The sequence below is a fragment of the Tenrec ecaudatus genome, chromosome 8 (genome assembly GCF_050624435.1).
Source record: "Tenrec ecaudatus isolate mTenEca1 chromosome 8, mTenEca1.hap1, whole genome shotgun sequence".
Lineage (NCBI taxonomy): Eukaryota > Metazoa > Chordata > Mammalia > Afrosoricida > Tenrecidae > Tenrec > Tenrec ecaudatus.
The window spans coordinates 83,949,818-83,965,490 of record NC_134537.1 but is presented as its reverse complement, the minus strand read 5'-3'; the positions used below and the strand labels follow the sequence as shown (position 1 = coordinate 83,965,490).

Sequence of the window (15,673 nt, the reverse complement as noted above, 5' to 3'; positions counted from 1 at the left end):
GTTTCTAGTCCTGAGTCCTGGAAAGATGTCTCAAGATAACGTCAAAGTCTTAACTTAAGAAGTTGATCTGGGTTCTTCTTGGACTGGGGATACTCAGCTCTGGACTGGAACCAATACGCATGCAGACTCTGTACTGCCCCCCAGGAGATACCACCTTCTTTAAAGGAAGCTGGTGGAAACAAACACAAACAAAACCGAGAAATCCGTGCATGAGGATTCAAATCAAGTTTGGGATACAATGTACTCCTTCACAGGCACGAGTCCTTGGCGAGTGGCTTCACAGGTAAAGGGGATGCTGAGTATGTTTCCCCATCTGTAAGAGGGACACAGTCCTGCCTGCCCACCGCCCCCCTTGCAGGGCTGTCGGTAAACCGGTAAACCGTGTGGGTTTGGTTTGGTTTTGCATTACAGTCCCTTTTTGAATAAGCAAAGTGATTAGGGATTATTACTCTAGCAGCAAAGGAAGGACTCAAGGACTTGCATCAGGTTGAAAAGAAAGGTAGGATCCAGGGGACAGATGGTTTTGCTAAACGATTTCTAGCTGAGTCATGAGGACCCCGTGGTTATTGACTGCTCCATCAAGGACTAGGAAAAACAGAGGAGAAACCAGTAGCCTCCGAGCATGTTGGGGACATTTGCATCTGGCAGTCGGGGCGGCTGAACTTGGTCAAATGCAGTCTGAAGATTTCCCTTCGGTCAGGGCCAGAATGGGGGCTTGACGCTCCCTAGTCAGGCTGGGTGATAGGGGGCACTATCAGGTTCTAGGTTCTCCCCACCATGTTCTTACATATACACAAGGGGGTACCCTCCCACCCCACCCCCCCTAAAATGGAAAAAGCTCTAACTTTCATAGTCTGCATTTTCTCCCTACTAGGCATATATCAAACAACTTGCTCTGAGTTAGTGCACCCAGTGGTGTCTCCTGGGAAGGTTCTCTCTGGTCACAGTGAATTTTTTTCATAAAAGCAGTTTCTCTCGAGCCTCATTTTTATGATGGCCCATTTAAATTAACAGCATGTGGCTGTAAAATTTTGATTCCTCCTTGGGAAGAATGCCACAGAAAATGTTGTGATGTTGAACACAGCTTATAAGGACTGGGCTATAGCAAAAACCCAAGTGTACAAGTGGTTTTCTGATTTCCACAAAGATGAAATGTCAGTTGATCTCAAGGACTTGTATCAGGTGGAAGCAACTTCCAGAACAGATGAAAATGTCCACGCATAGTGCGTTTGGAGTTAATTTCACCAGGTCAGACTGTTAATCAAGGTTTTTATTTTTATTTAGAGATTCGGAAAAGATTGCAAAACAGTGTGTTGCAAAATAGGCGTGACTTGTGGTGGACAGGAGACTGGTTTTGCCACCACAACATTGCACCTGCTCATCCAGCCATCTCAGTGAGCTAATTTGGGGTCAAAACACCATACCTGTCTTGCCCCACACACCCGACTCACCTGACCTAGATCTGTGCAGCGACTTCCTTTTGTTTCTGAGAACGAAGAGAGACATGAAGGGATAGCCATTTGATGGCACAGAAGAGGTGAAGAAAAAAACCAAACAAAGCCAGGCAGGTGCTGTCAGCCATCAAATAGATGAGTTTGAGAAAACGTTTCCAAGAATGGAACCGCAGATTTGACAAATGTATTAAATGTAAAGGAGAGTACTTTGAAGGTGATAAGTTAGTTTTGTAAAAAAAGATAAAGTACATAGCTTTGGGGGGGGGATTCCATGGGGGGTGCCCTCTCATATGTTGTAGTTGTTAGGTGCCATAGAGTCGGTTCTGACCCGTAGTGACCCTGTCCTGTGCAAAACAGAACAAAACACTGCCCAGCCCTGGGCCATCCCCAGAATTGCTCCTCGTATGTATATGAATACCATATTTCACTCTTCCATCAACTGCAGCAGCACAGTAGTAAATGCATGATGATGAGCCCATTCCCTTGCTCCTGCCCAACTTTACCCTTGGCTCTGTGTAGAACTCAGGCATCTAACTCATCTACTCTGTCTCTGCCCCTCCGGTCTGTATCTCAGAGAGACCTGATCTTCTCTCGCCCTTCTTTTTAGTCAACGACTAGCCTAGTATGGGAAAGCAGAGTATCCCATATGACTTGATTTTAAAGATATGGTGTTCTTAGTTAGTGATCCTCTTTTAACTCTCTTCAGGGCTGTTTCAGAGAACCCCTGAGAAATCACATTTGTGTTCAGGGGTGCCTGGTGTCTTTGGGGGACGCTCCAAAGCTGCAGGCGGTAGCTCATGGCTTTTGTCACAGAACTGCAGGCACCCTGCGGTGCTAGCTATGGACAGAAGTCTAATGCCCTTGTGTCAGCTCGGAGCCCACTTCCCCACCAGCTGCTATGGCCACACAGCTGCTGCCATGGTTTCCAAAATAGACTTGACTTTGTGAAGGTAGGCCCTTGGTTGTCCATGAGCTAGATCTCACTCACTCACTCATTGATTGCCATCAAGTCAGCGCTGACTTATAGCAACGCTAGAGGACCGAAGAGAAGGGCCTCTTTGGGTTTGCAGCACAAGTCTTTACAGGAGCAGACAGCCTCATGCTTAGCAGTGCAAGGCGTAGCCCACTATGCCACCCTCACCGGAGTCCATTGTCTCCCTATCAAGAAGACCCAGTCACAGAACGTCCTCTTGAAGGGTCTGGTCTACAAACTAGATGCCTGGGGGCCATTGGTTCAACAGGGGCAGCCGGATCCTGGGTCTCAGGTCAGACACCACTGGGACCAACGACGCCGTGTGAGTGTTTGGTATTATTTGCTTGGGGGTCTCTCCCATAGAGGATGATGCGTTCTTCAGGGACAAGGCACCCCCCTCTCCCTGTCCTGTGGCAGGAGCTGATGATGTCCCCATTGGCCTTGCCACTTCAGTGTCCTCCTGCCTCCTTCCAAATGCCAGCATCTGCCTGTCTGTGCCGGAGGGCTTTCTGTGGCACCTAGTCTGCCCCGCTGAGCGAGGGCAAAATGCTGGGAAGTGCACACCGGCCATCACCCCAGCAGCCCTCACCAATGACGTAAGGAAGCTGGTGTGTAAATATCCCCATCCCCAATAACGCTGAGAAATTCATTCTCCCCCAGCTCCTAGGTGCCCCCAGCAGGATTTCACTGCAAGTAACCACTTAGATATAGTCCTTCCTCCCCCTTTTGGGGTCGGTCGGAGGTTCTTGACCCCGCCCCTGGGCATGCATCTCTCACTTTCCTAGTAGGCTTTCCTCATCAATAAACACTTTTCTTCTAATTCCTTGTTGAAGGAAACATCCTTGGTACGTAGCAGCCTGGAGGCATAAAGGACGTGGTCAGTAGATGTTTGCTGAAAGAGAGGCATAGCTGCTTCTAGGATAAAGAGACAGATTTTTGTAGATCGACTGGTTTTCTATAGAAATGCCAAACCAAGCCTATTCCTGCAGATTCCCTTCTGACTCCTGCTTACCCCATATCTGTCTGGCCAGCGCATAAAGCAGATGGGAGAGCCTGTCCTCCATCTTCCTTGCCCCAAGTTCAGGCTGCCCATTAAGCCTGCTGTTGTGCCCTTGTCTGCCTGCCTCTAACCTAAAGGAGCATGCTCTACTCCGTCCCCCCATCCTCAGAACACTGTCTCCACGTCTTCATAAGGTCTATCTGTACATACCTAGCCCAGCCCGGCCACCTCCCCTGCAGAATGGCTTCTCCATGTCGGCTGCAGGGAGCAGGGCGCTGTTCCTCATACACTGGGGTGGGGGGGGTGGGGGGGGTCAACGAATGACCCTCCATCCATGCACTCCTGTGGAGGGAGCTCTCCTACCAGTACACTTTGTTCAGGGCCAGCGGGAGGCTGAGGGTGTGGGCCAGACAACAATACCAGCCAAGCTTGGCCTCCTGCGGGGGTCTTTTCCTGCCTTCCTTTGCCAGTTCCCTCAGGGCAAACCATTCTCAAATTCTGTTTCTTCTCAGCTTTCCCCCCACCCCCCTCCGAGTCCCCTGTTTCTCTCCTGCTATTTCCTACGGTCTCTCTCTCCATGTTTTCCTGCCCAGCTGGGCCCTGGTGCCATGATGCAGCCGCCTCCTCTCACAGCTGCCTTGGCTCAATGTGGGATCCTTGCCCAGAGCGAGCGTGGGAGGAAACGGTGATGGGGAGAGGTGGCTTCTCCGAGGGATGCGAGCCTGGCATGGCGAAGGCCTGAGCCCATACCTGCACGCTTGCTTCATGCCTCGACTTCCTTGGCCCACAAAGCAGGCTGGCTCGGAGGGGCATTTGAGGGAACATGCAAACGTGTTGATTGTGTGGGTCTCAGAGCTTTTGGGGTGCTGCCGTGGGGAGGAGGCGTGTGAGCCTGCGGGAAGACTCACCCCAGGCTGTGCCTCTGTGTCTCCACAGGACTCTACGGCGATGTGTTCGTCCTAGCTGCAGTCTGAAAGGATGTCTGGGGTGTCCGAGCCCCTGAGCCGAGTGAAGGTGGGCACGCTGCGCAGGCCCGAAGGCCCCCCAGAGCCCATGGTGGTGGTGCCCGTCGATGTGGAAAAGGAGGACGTTCGGATCCTCAAGGTCTGCTTCTATAGTAACAGCTTCAATCCCGGGAAGAACTTCAAACTGGTCAAATGCACGGTGCGGACCGAGATCCAGGTCAGTGTGGAAACGCCCTCCATCCATTTGTCTGTCAGTCCCCCGTCCCCCACCTCCCCACTAGGGCAGCCCTCCTACAGCCTGGCTCGTTTGGGGAACCGGGACGGTGTGGTGACCTATGTGCCTAGCTCATACCTCATCTCCAGGGGTCTGCATATGCCACTCTCTAGCAACCAGTACAGGCAGGTTTCATCACTTCCGTGTGGTCTGTGATCCAATTCCTCGCAGCTCATTAAAAATACACGGCCTCTGATGCTCAGTGAGTGAGTTCCATACAAGCCCAAAGCCTGCAGGAGTCTGGATTATGAGGAAATTGGCATCAGAGAGAGCACCAGTGAATACATCGAAAACACAACAAAAATGGAGCAAACTGTGTGCTGGGCGTCTAGCAGCGGTTCTCAGCCTGGGGGTAGTGACCCCTTTGGCGGTCGAATGACACTTTCACAGGAGTCGCCCGATTCATAACAATAGGAAAATGACAGTTATGAAGTAGCAACAAAGATAATTTTATGGTTTGGGGGTCACCACCACATGAGGAACTGTATTAAAGGGTCACGACATTAGGAAGATTGAGAACCACTGGTCTAGAGAATGGAACAAATGGGGCTTTCAGAGAGGAAGAGGAGGCTGAAATGCTCCAGGGCAGGCAGGTGGTGGCCAGCCCCGTTCTGAGTCAGAAACTGAGTTGGGTTCCCAGGAGCCTGTTTTTCAGGACCCGGTCCGCACCTTTAACAGCATCTGTAGATACCAGGAAACTACCAAACCAAAAGGATAAAACATTGACATCGAAAGCAGAGTTTCAATGTGCTATTTGATTTCCCTCAATGATCTGCATACATCATCTCTCTGAATCCTCCCAGCAGCCTCTTGGGTAGATAAAATGGGGTGGATGTCCACTCTTCCCTGCCCAGGGCATTCCTCGCTGCTGATCTCAGAGAAAGCCAGAGGGGTTCCCTGCAGGCTGCTTTGGTGGGTTTGGCATTTAAGCAAAGGAAGCAAGGGATGTTAGGGAAAACTAACTAGGTCTGAGGAAGCTGGGTAAAAATCTCGATCTCATAGCCAACACTTCCTGTGTCAGTATCCTCCCAACTCAGTGACTGTCAGCTCCAGGCGATATTGGCGAGAGGCGAAGCCACATCAGCTCAGTTGCCTCCTATCGCCTCCAGCTCTGCTGTGATTCCGTATGCAGAGCAGAGTGTAGTTGGTTAAGTTGCCGGCAGGGCCAGTGCTTGCAGTGGGTTGAGCTTCGGTTAACTGCCTCTATGGTTTCCATGATGTACCCACAATTGCCTCCTGAGAGTAAGCCCTGGTCACCTTGTTCAAGAAAGGTGTTTTCTTCTCTCTTGCCTGGCCAACTGTCCCCTGTTTGACTCTTCTCCTTTCGGCGTGTCTCTTTTAAAAAGATCACTGATGTCATTCATCAGAAGTTTTGCTGGTTTCATTTTCAGAAAGTAATTAACAAGCTTGAGGGGGACACCTCACCTAACTGTCCTTTGTGTAGAAAAAAACAGAGTTGGTTCCATTTCAGACGTGCTCTGCGGAGATGGCAGTGAAGGGGGGCTCTGAGAATAGGAAGGGTTTAAAGAAGTAGCACCGGGGAGAGGAGTGGGCTTTCCAGAGGACACACCATGAACAAAGGCAGGAAGGCTGGTGAGGACTGAGTAGTTTGGTTTGGCTGGAGCGTGAGTTAGATTTAGAAAAGTAACTCCAGTCAAGCCTGGAAAGGAAAGTTTCTGGCAGATAATTCTAGACTATCACACAGTGAGATCTGCACTTGAGTAGGCACTGGGGACAAATATACATTCTTTAAGCAGGGCAGAAGCTTTCCTAGAGCTGTATGATGTCCTGCTAGCTGGCATAATGGGGGCAAGTTCAAATGAGCCCACAGAAAAACTACCAGAACAAGAGAGCGTCCCTGGAGAAGGGTGAAATGCTTGGTAAAGTTGAGGGTCAGCGACAAAGTGGCGGATCCTGGACAAGATGGATGGACACAGTGGCTGCAACAATGGGCTCAAGAGGAACAGCAATCGCAAGAATGGTGCCGCACCAGGTGGTGCTTTGCTCTGTTGTACGTAGGGTCGCTATGACTTGGAACCGACGTGGCAGCCCCTGACAACACCACCACCAGGACTGAGGCATTATCTAGAGCAGCGGTTCTCAACCTGTGGGTCACGACCCCTTTGGGGCGTCAACTGGCCCTTTCATAGGGGTCGCCCAATTCATAACAGTAGAAAAATTACAGTGATGACGTAGCAACAAAAATAATATTGTGGTGGTGGGGGGGTCACCACAACATGAGGAACAGTATAAAAGGGTCGCGGCATGAGGAAGGTTGAGAGCCACTGCTCTATAGAGATAGTAACTATACCTGGGTGTGGCAGGGGAGGACGGGAAGACATGTAGAGCTAACAATGAGTATGAGAAGAAGATTAGGAAAGTTGAGAACCTCTGATCTAGAGGGTGATGCGGGTTACCAGGTGGAGACAATCAAAGAAGAAAGAGGTGCTTGTCTTCTCAGACTTCATGTCCAAGTTTTTCCTGTCTCCGGCCTCTCCTGAGAGCAAAATGTCACTTGATTATTGGGGAAGCACACACACCAACAACCACTAAACAAAACTGTGTTTTTAAAAGTGGTTGAGGAGGCCTGGTCAGCGAGCTGAATCTACTAGCCACTCTATGAGAGAGAGATGTGGCAATCAGCTTCCACAAGGTCTGCAGGTGTGGAAACCTTATGGAGCAGTCCTACCCTGTCCGATGGGATTGGTGAGAATCAGAATTCAATGGTGGCAGTGGGTTTGAGTGTCCTCTAGACTTCAAAGTCAAATGCTGCTCCCTACTACTGGTAGAATGGCCTTGAGCCCAAGGCTTAAGCACCCCGATGACTGTCTTCCCATTTGGAGGCTGTGTTCACCTGTCATGGCAAGCATTAGCAGGTATCATGCGATGCACCTGGCACATGGTCAGGACTCAAAACCTGATGGATAGGAGAGGATGTGGAGAGTTTGGAATACTTGTTGCTGGTGCAGAATTGCAGATGGCAGAATTTTACATTCACTATGGAAAACAGTATGGCGCTTCCTTAACTGCCAGGGGAAATAGCACACAGGCCTGCAATTTCTCCCCTCCTGTATACCCCAGATAACAAAATCCAACCAGTATGTTCAGTCTATGTTCACTGAAGCACTTTCTGTGATAGCAAAAAAAAAAGGGGGGGGGTGGAATAACCAAGACATCCATCTGTGGAGGAATGGATAAATAAATTCTGGTACAAATATATATGGAATATTATGCATCTCTGATAAACAATGAAACTGCCCAAACACCTCATCACATGGGCAAATTTAGAAGATATCATGCTTAATAACGTTAATCACATAAAATTACTACATGAAGCCACTATTATAAAAGAATAAACTAAGAAAGATATTATTTACCCCTACAAAGAAGCAGACTCGAAGGCTATAGAACGTCTGGAGGTGTGGCAGGGAGGGAGGAGGAGAGAGAGATAGGAAGGGAGGCAGGAAAGGGAGAGGGAGGGAGAAAGAAGCTAAGGGATATGTACACGGGAAATTTACTGGAATCCTGTCACTTCTGATGGGTCCGGCTGTACAACAAAATTTTAAAAAACAGATTAGGTTTAAGATATACCCTACAACAATATGACTTCATTAATAGATCAAGGAAAAAAGTATGTATTGAATGCATTAATCACTAATGACTGAAGGTCAGAAGAATTGTAGGGTGGCATTGAGAACATCATTATGAAATATTTCGTTGGGCAGCTATGAATTATTTAGATATTAGGTTACTTCCCTGCTCAAGAACCTCCAACAGTCTCGACTTGCCCACAGAGTAACTTTTTGTTGTGAATTGAGTGAAAATTTATAGAGATCAGTTTTCCATTCAACAATCCATACACTCTTTGTTTCATGTCCTTGTTTTCACTTTCTCACAGTGTAACATCACTTATTCCACTTCATCCCCCATGTTTCTATTTCTCTCCCTCCTTCTTTCCCAACCCTTTTGAACTTTGTCCTTGGGGAAATGCTGCCCCTTTTATTTCAAATGGTTAATCATTCTGTGTGCAGACCTCCCTCGTGTTACTGTTCCCCGTATAGGCCTTTCAGTTGTCTGCCTGAAAACTGAGCCGTGGGGTGAGTTCATTGCCTGACCTACAGGGTGTCAAAGGTCATAGTCTCAGAGATTTCACCAATCTCTATCCAATTAGTAAATCTGCTTTCTTATGATTTTAAGGATTTTCCCCCTACTTTCTCCCACTTCATTTGGGCCCTTGTATATTATTAAAGAATACATGAAACACATTAGCGCTTATTATTTTGTCTAGCAAATAAGAAAATTTCACTTTAAATCTAAACTTAACATTACATATTTAACCAATTTTCAAAACCTGCTAAGTTGCCAAAAGTCATGCATAACTAGAAAATGTCCTTAATTTACATTAAACCAGAAACATATTGCCATTAAAGTATTACTGTCTCCCACTACTCAAAACTGAAGAAGAAAATCAAATTATTTTTGCCAGAGATTCATGCTAGTAATTTTTAAATTATTATTAAAAATCATTCTATTGGAGGCTCTTACAGCTCTTATAACAAGCCATACATCAATTGTATCAAGCACATTGGTACATATGTTGCCATCATCATTTTCAAAACATTTTCTTTTTACTTGAGCCCTTGGTATCAGCTTCTAATTTTGCCTCCCTTCTCCACCCTCCCACCTTCATGAACCCTTGATAAATTATAAATTATTATTTTCAAATCTTACACTGTCTGCGGTCTCCCTTCACCCATTTTTCTGTTGTTCATCCTCCTCAGGGGAGGAGGGTATTATACATCAATCGGTGTGATTGGTTCCCCCTTTCTCTCATCATCCCCCTACCCTCATGGTATCACTACTCACATTATTGTTCCTGAGGGGTTTATCTGTCCTGGATTCCCTGTGTAGAGCTTTTATCTGTACCCATGTACATGCTCTGGTCTACCCAAATTTGTGAGGTAGAACTGGTATCAGGATAGTGGGGGGGAGGAAGCCCTGAAGAACTAGAGGGAAGCTGTAGGTTTCATCGGTGCTATACTGCACCCTGACTGGCTCGTCCCTTCCTTGTGACCTTTCTGTGACAGGAGGTCCAATTGTCCACAGATGGGCTTTGGGTCTCCATTCCGACTGCCCTCATTTGCATCGGTAGGATCCTTTGTTTGGGGTCTGCATCCTGGCAGTGCTAACGCCACAGAGACTGAAACTACTTGGCTGACATTTCACACCAAATGGGAAAAAGCAAGGTCCATGCTGGCACTTGTATACAATTTTCTCCTCGCGCCACTAAGAACCACAGTTCACCTTGGATTAAGTTTAAGAAAAAGCAAAGCAAAGTGCATGCATCAATTTACAACCATTTTTTAGGCAAAAATGTGGTCCTATTACTTTTGTCCCAGCAATAAACGGAAAAGTCTATGACATGTAGGAACTCTGATGAGTTGTTTATAAACGTTATAGGTTAGGTACAGTTATACTGAAAGAGTCCATCTGGAATCTTTAAAAAAAGAGCTCCCGTTAATCCTCAAGTGGTGTTTTAAGAGTTTATAATTTCTGTTAGATCCACGCATTGAATTACTTGTTATCGAAGACATCATCTGGATTATGAACTGTGAAGCCAAACTCAAATGGACTTTCGAAATAACTTCCACCTCCACCGATTAATCCATCTACCTGCCATAAATGTCCTCATAGGCCTTCTCTACATGTTTGAATTTCCTCTTTGCTTCCTCCTTATTCTCAGGACTTTTATCAGGATGTCAATTCAGTGCCAACATATAATATGCCTTTTTAATATCCTCGGGCGAGGCGTGCCTCCGCATACCTAGCACTTCATAGTGATCCACCATGTCTTAACAGATTGTTGAACAAGTTCTCTGTGTTGCTGTGATTGTAGTACTCAGGCAGCAAGATAAAGGAAGGTGATTTAGCAGAGAGGTTAAGAACAGGGCCTTGGGCTCAGGTCAGCCTTGCTGGGCGGTCACTCCATCAGGCCAAGGAGGCTGGCAGCCAGCTGCAGGGAGGAGGACACACTGGGAAGTGGGTCCTGGGGTCTCCTCTCAGGTCCGGCATGGCTGGTGCTGGTGGAGGTGGTGGTAGTGATTCTCTACCCAGGAACTTTCTGTGTGATCCTTTCAGAACCCTCCGACCCGCACTGTTGGTAGTGGCAGCTGGACTTTGCCAGGATCATGGAGACTGGTGCCCATGTGGCCCGTTGGTTTTCTTCATTCTTATTTTCTTTGGATACTGAGAAACCAACCATTGCACTTTTGATGGAATTTAGACCCCATCACTACTTCCCAAAGCCGATGTGAAACATTGCCTTTGTGGACTCAGGTGCCCCTCCAGACTCATTACCTCGCGGAATGCACACATGCCTCTGCAGGGTTTGCTCAAGTTTAACATGTTTGCTTACGGCTGAGAAGCTTTCATAAATCTGCTCCCTGTGTGCTCCACCACATTCATGAAATGTGTTTGTAGCAAAAGTAAATGCGCATGTACAAATCAAACCGTCTTTTTGAAAGCCACTTACCCGTGCTAGATTTAAATGGAGATGTAAGGCGGCCCTCCGCTGTGTTTGAAAACAGCATGGCAGGGTCTGTAAGATATTAGGAAGGATGTCATGGATATGGGGTCTTACCGTAAACTGAAATGCTTGTGGAAATGCTGGGCTGCACGACTGTGCACGTTCTCCCGCGGCAGGACCTCTCGGGGCCCTGCACATGGTGCTTTGTCTGAGGAATCACTCAGAGAGGGTCACAGAAGTGACACGGTCTTGACACATTTCTTTCCTGCCTTCGAAACCCTTCTCTTAAAAGTTTGAACGTCGCTTCTCTCCAAAGTCACCTGGGGAGCTAGTTCCCTACTTTCTGACAACAGTGCCAAGGATTCCAGGAAGGAAGTCTTGGTCAGCGGGCGCAGGGTTAGGGGGAGCTGGCAGGAACGGAGGCGGGTGTTATCAGGAGCTGTCTGGTCGCCCCTGACTCATGGTGACCCTCGGTTCAGCAGAACCAAACACTGCAGTCCTGTACCATCCTCACAATCGCTGTGTTTGACCCCACTGTCATAGCCACGGGGTCAGTGTGTCTCATTAAGGGCTTTCTTCTGTTTTATTGGCCCTCTCTTTCACCAAGCATGATGTCCTTCCCCAGGGACTGGTCTTTCCTGATGACATGTGCAGAGTATGTGAGATAAGGACGACTTGGGTTTTTGCTTGAGGAGCTGAATGGCCGCTGGATAGAAAGAGAGATAGGAAAAGTAAATGTGAGATTGTGTTAGTCTGGGTAGACTAGAGAAACAAAATTCATAAAAACTCATATATTATAAGAGTTTCATAGAAAAGGTAAATGTACATTAAGATTGAATCCCAAACCAGTCCAGTCCAAGCCCATAAGTCTGATATTAACCCAGGTGTCTGATGCCGATCTACAAAGTCCTCTTCAGTCTTACAAAACACATGCTATAATGCTAAGTGCAGGAGGAAATCCGAATCAGTGAACGTGTTAGCATCTCAGCACTGGCAGGGGTCTCCACTCGGCTTCTCTAGCACCCAGGGCTGCATCGGGGTAGGTCCATGTGGCTTCTCCTCAGGGATGTCTCGCAGGACGTGAACCTTGCCAGCTGAGGCAGAGAACTAGCTAAGGCACACTTGTCTGACCTTCAGAGAGCAAGAGACCAGATAGGTGAGGCTTGATGAGCCATTTATCTCTCTGCCCTTCAATGAATCCCACATGTGTTCATCGGCCAGGTTGGCACAATAAGCCTTAACTATCACAGAGATTTCTATGCTTATCCTAAAAGTATTGATGAAGCTTTTCCATGGAAGAATGTAAAGCTCATGGAGCTCAGGAGTAACAAAAGACCAGGAGATTTTATCTGATGGATGCTATGCAAATCATTAGGGCTATCCAATGGGGTGGAGTCGGGAAGAGAAAGGGAGTTTCAGTTAAGAAGTTGGGAGAACCAACTGACTTTGTGTAGATAGAGAGGGACAGGTGAAGCCAAAACAAGAGCCAAGGTGGAGAAAGCCTTGTAGAAAGTTGTGAGCGGGTTATCTGGCAGAAGGGCCAGGTCAGATAAGGAGGGAAACAGATTCCTTGACTTCGGCAACAGACCGCGTGCGCACGCACGTGCTTGAGTCGTTTCATTGGTGAGATGGAGGCAGAGGCACAAGCCTCTGCGCTGTGGGCTGGGGAGTCAACAGGGAGAGGAACCAGTGAAGTACTCAGACAGAGGACACTCGACAGAGCCAGTGCAGGAAGGAGCACCGGCAAAAGGGACAGCATTGTCTAGAAGAAAGTTCTAGAGTGGTGAGACACACGCGGATATGGGGCTAGTTGGCAGCCGGTGTGGGGAGTGGCCCGAGATTGACTGTTTAAGCCACATGAAAGACTTTGGCCTTTACCCCACCTCATGTGAGAAGCTGCAGATCTAGTCTAAGCATGGCAGAGGTAGGAAATGGTGTTGGTAAAGAAATCGCTTGGTTTACATAGTGAAAACTCCACTGGAAGAAAGCAAGCATGGATGCAGAGAGCTATTAGATGGGTATTGCAGGGGTCTTGATGACGGACCGTGGTACCTTGGGCTAGGATGTTGTCATGGAGATTGTGATGACACCAGCTAGCGCTTACGGAAGTACATTCTATGCACCGTTTTATTTAATGCTCCTACGAAGCAGTGAAATAGGCACTGTTATCATCTCCACTTTATGTGAGGATCTGAGAAGTCAGACAAATTGCTAGTACGCGCTGGAACCGCTTTTCAAATGCAGGCAGAGCCCGCCTCCAGACCCTGCAGTCTTCACCAGCGCTCTACGGTTATTATCATTGTCTTACAAATCTGATCTTTACTTGTCTTTGGTGTCCAGAAAATTACATACCTATAAACTCACGGATATATTTTTAATACATACATATCTTGTTCAAAATACACAAATCATAAGAATTTATTCTAAGGATGAAGAAGAGTTGAGCATTTTGTCCATTGTGGTTTGAACTCTGCCTGTAGACGGTTCTGGGTCACCTGGTTTATCCCAGCATTTGGGAAGGGCTCTGCAAGTCAGAAAATTGCCGGGCTTTGTCTGTGTGGTCCTTTTCTTCTTATCTTTTTGCAGTAATTCCTCACGGCTTCCCTTTTTTTTTCCTGTCAACTTTAGCAAAGCAATCAGCATTTGGCCTCATCGTTTCAGGCAACTGAACTCACTGATTTAGTTTTAAAACTCACTCTCACTTCCATCAAATCAGTGACAACTCACAGTGACCCTCAGGACCAGGTAGATGAGTGTCCAACACTGTACTTCTTCACAGCTGTAGACAGCATCTCCTGAGGAGCAGTTGATGGTTTTGAACTGCTGACTTTGCGACTAGCAACCACCAGGGCTCCTACTGATTTAGTCAAAGAAGCCCAGTTGGTCAGTGTGGTTCAGCGTAACTCAAATACATCCTAAGCCTCAGTGGGAGACCATGAATTTGCTGGGGGACCCATCATTCCAATAGCAGTAGTGGTGGTCTCTGGCCTACTGGACTGGATATTTGCCTGACTTTTTATTTCTGTGACTCTCCTTCTGGGTCTCGCCTATGACACCCCCACTTGGGCCCCAGGCTTCCTCATCCTGAAACTGCTCTTCTGGCCACCCGGCCATGCACGTGCAGCCCAGCTTCTTGGCCTTAGGTTCTCCAGAGAGAGCTTCTTCCTTTCTCTGTTTCCCAACTTCATGCCTTCTCCTTGCCTAGCACGACCTTGCCCTTCAACTGGCTTGTTCTTCAACTTCCAGTTCTGTGACTACTTTCATCACCCTCGCAGAACTCAAAACATTCTCAGCGCTTTCCATGAGAACACTCCTGACATTGGACAGCCTTCCACCCCACCCCAGGTCTGGTCAAGCAGAAGTGATCTAGAACCACTCTAGTGTGTACGTGTGTGTGTGTGTGTGTGTGTGCATGCGCACACAGCAGCCACTTTCCAAAGCCAACGCGCAAGGTCAACTTGCCGATTTTCCGTGATTTTGCTTGTGTTCTCAATTTCTTTCTATGCAGATGCAATCACCTCCTGTGACGTTTTCTTGGTGTTGTTAAAAGCCACACAAGTAAGCCTTGGCCCCTGTGCCCAGGATCTGAGGGAAATTAGACAGAAGTTCTAAGATGGTAATGTGCCTAACTGGGAGATGTATTTGGCTTTTTATTTTCCGTTTCTCTTTTGTTTGATATTCACAGGAAACTGTCTGGGAGCTCTGAATCTCTATGCCAAGTGGAGGCTTATACCCTCCTCCCCCCCCCACCCCCACCTCCAACATGCTAATGTAGTTGTGTGGGAAAGGGATTAAGATGACACGTTGAACACAGTGGGCAGAGCACCATCCCAGGGTGCCCTCACAGCCTGTCAGTGTGTCTCTGACTTCTGCTGCCTCTCTTTCCCTCTTTCTGTCTTTATTTCCTCCCTCCCTCCCCCTTCTCTCCCTTCCTCTCTTCCTTCCTTCCCTCCTCCTTCCTCTATCTTCTGACAAGGGGAATATCTGTCCTCACTGGCCTGAGGCAGTAGACCCGTGTGCGTGCATTGTCCCGAAGGAGAGGTTCTGGGTGGTGCTAATGGTTAGGTGTTCAGCTCCCACCAGACAGGTTAGAGGCACAAGTTGACCCAGAGGCACCTCAGAAGCACCAGAGTTCTGCTTTGACACACATGAGGTCACCGTGCATCAGAGCAAATGCAACAGCTGTGGGTGTGAATCGCTGGGCTTCACCTTGTGTTCCCTAAACTGGTCTATGGAATGCTTGCAGGGGTATGGAGGGTGCTTCTTACAGTCTCCACGTTTGGTTGTTGCTGTTCTGGGAATAGTAACATGACTCGTTAATGTCAAAGCTCTCGTGGTTGGAAGGATAACGGATGTGGCCTCCAACTTCTCTGCCCATTGCTCTCTGCTCTGTGGCTGATTCTGACTGGCCTGCCCTCCCTGCATGTGTCTATCTCCACCCACACAAGAGGTTTTCTGAGAGGTGGTGTGGCTCAGAGGTA

General features: G+C 47.9%; 1 protein-coding gene across 1 annotated transcript in view; it reads left to right on the top strand.

Moving 5' to 3' along the window:
* PTK2B (protein tyrosine kinase 2 beta) overlaps positions 1 to 15,673 on the top strand; it is a 161,950-nt gene that overhangs the window by 85,962 nt on the left and 60,315 nt on the right. Inside the window, exon 2 of the mRNA XM_075556481.1 lies at positions 4,364 to 4,609. Coding sequence (XP_075412596.1) covers positions 4,406 to 4,609 — 204 coding nt within the window. The 5' untranslated portion in view covers positions 4,364 to 4,405. The remainder of the gene's footprint in view (positions 1 to 4,363; positions 4,610 to 15,673) is intronic.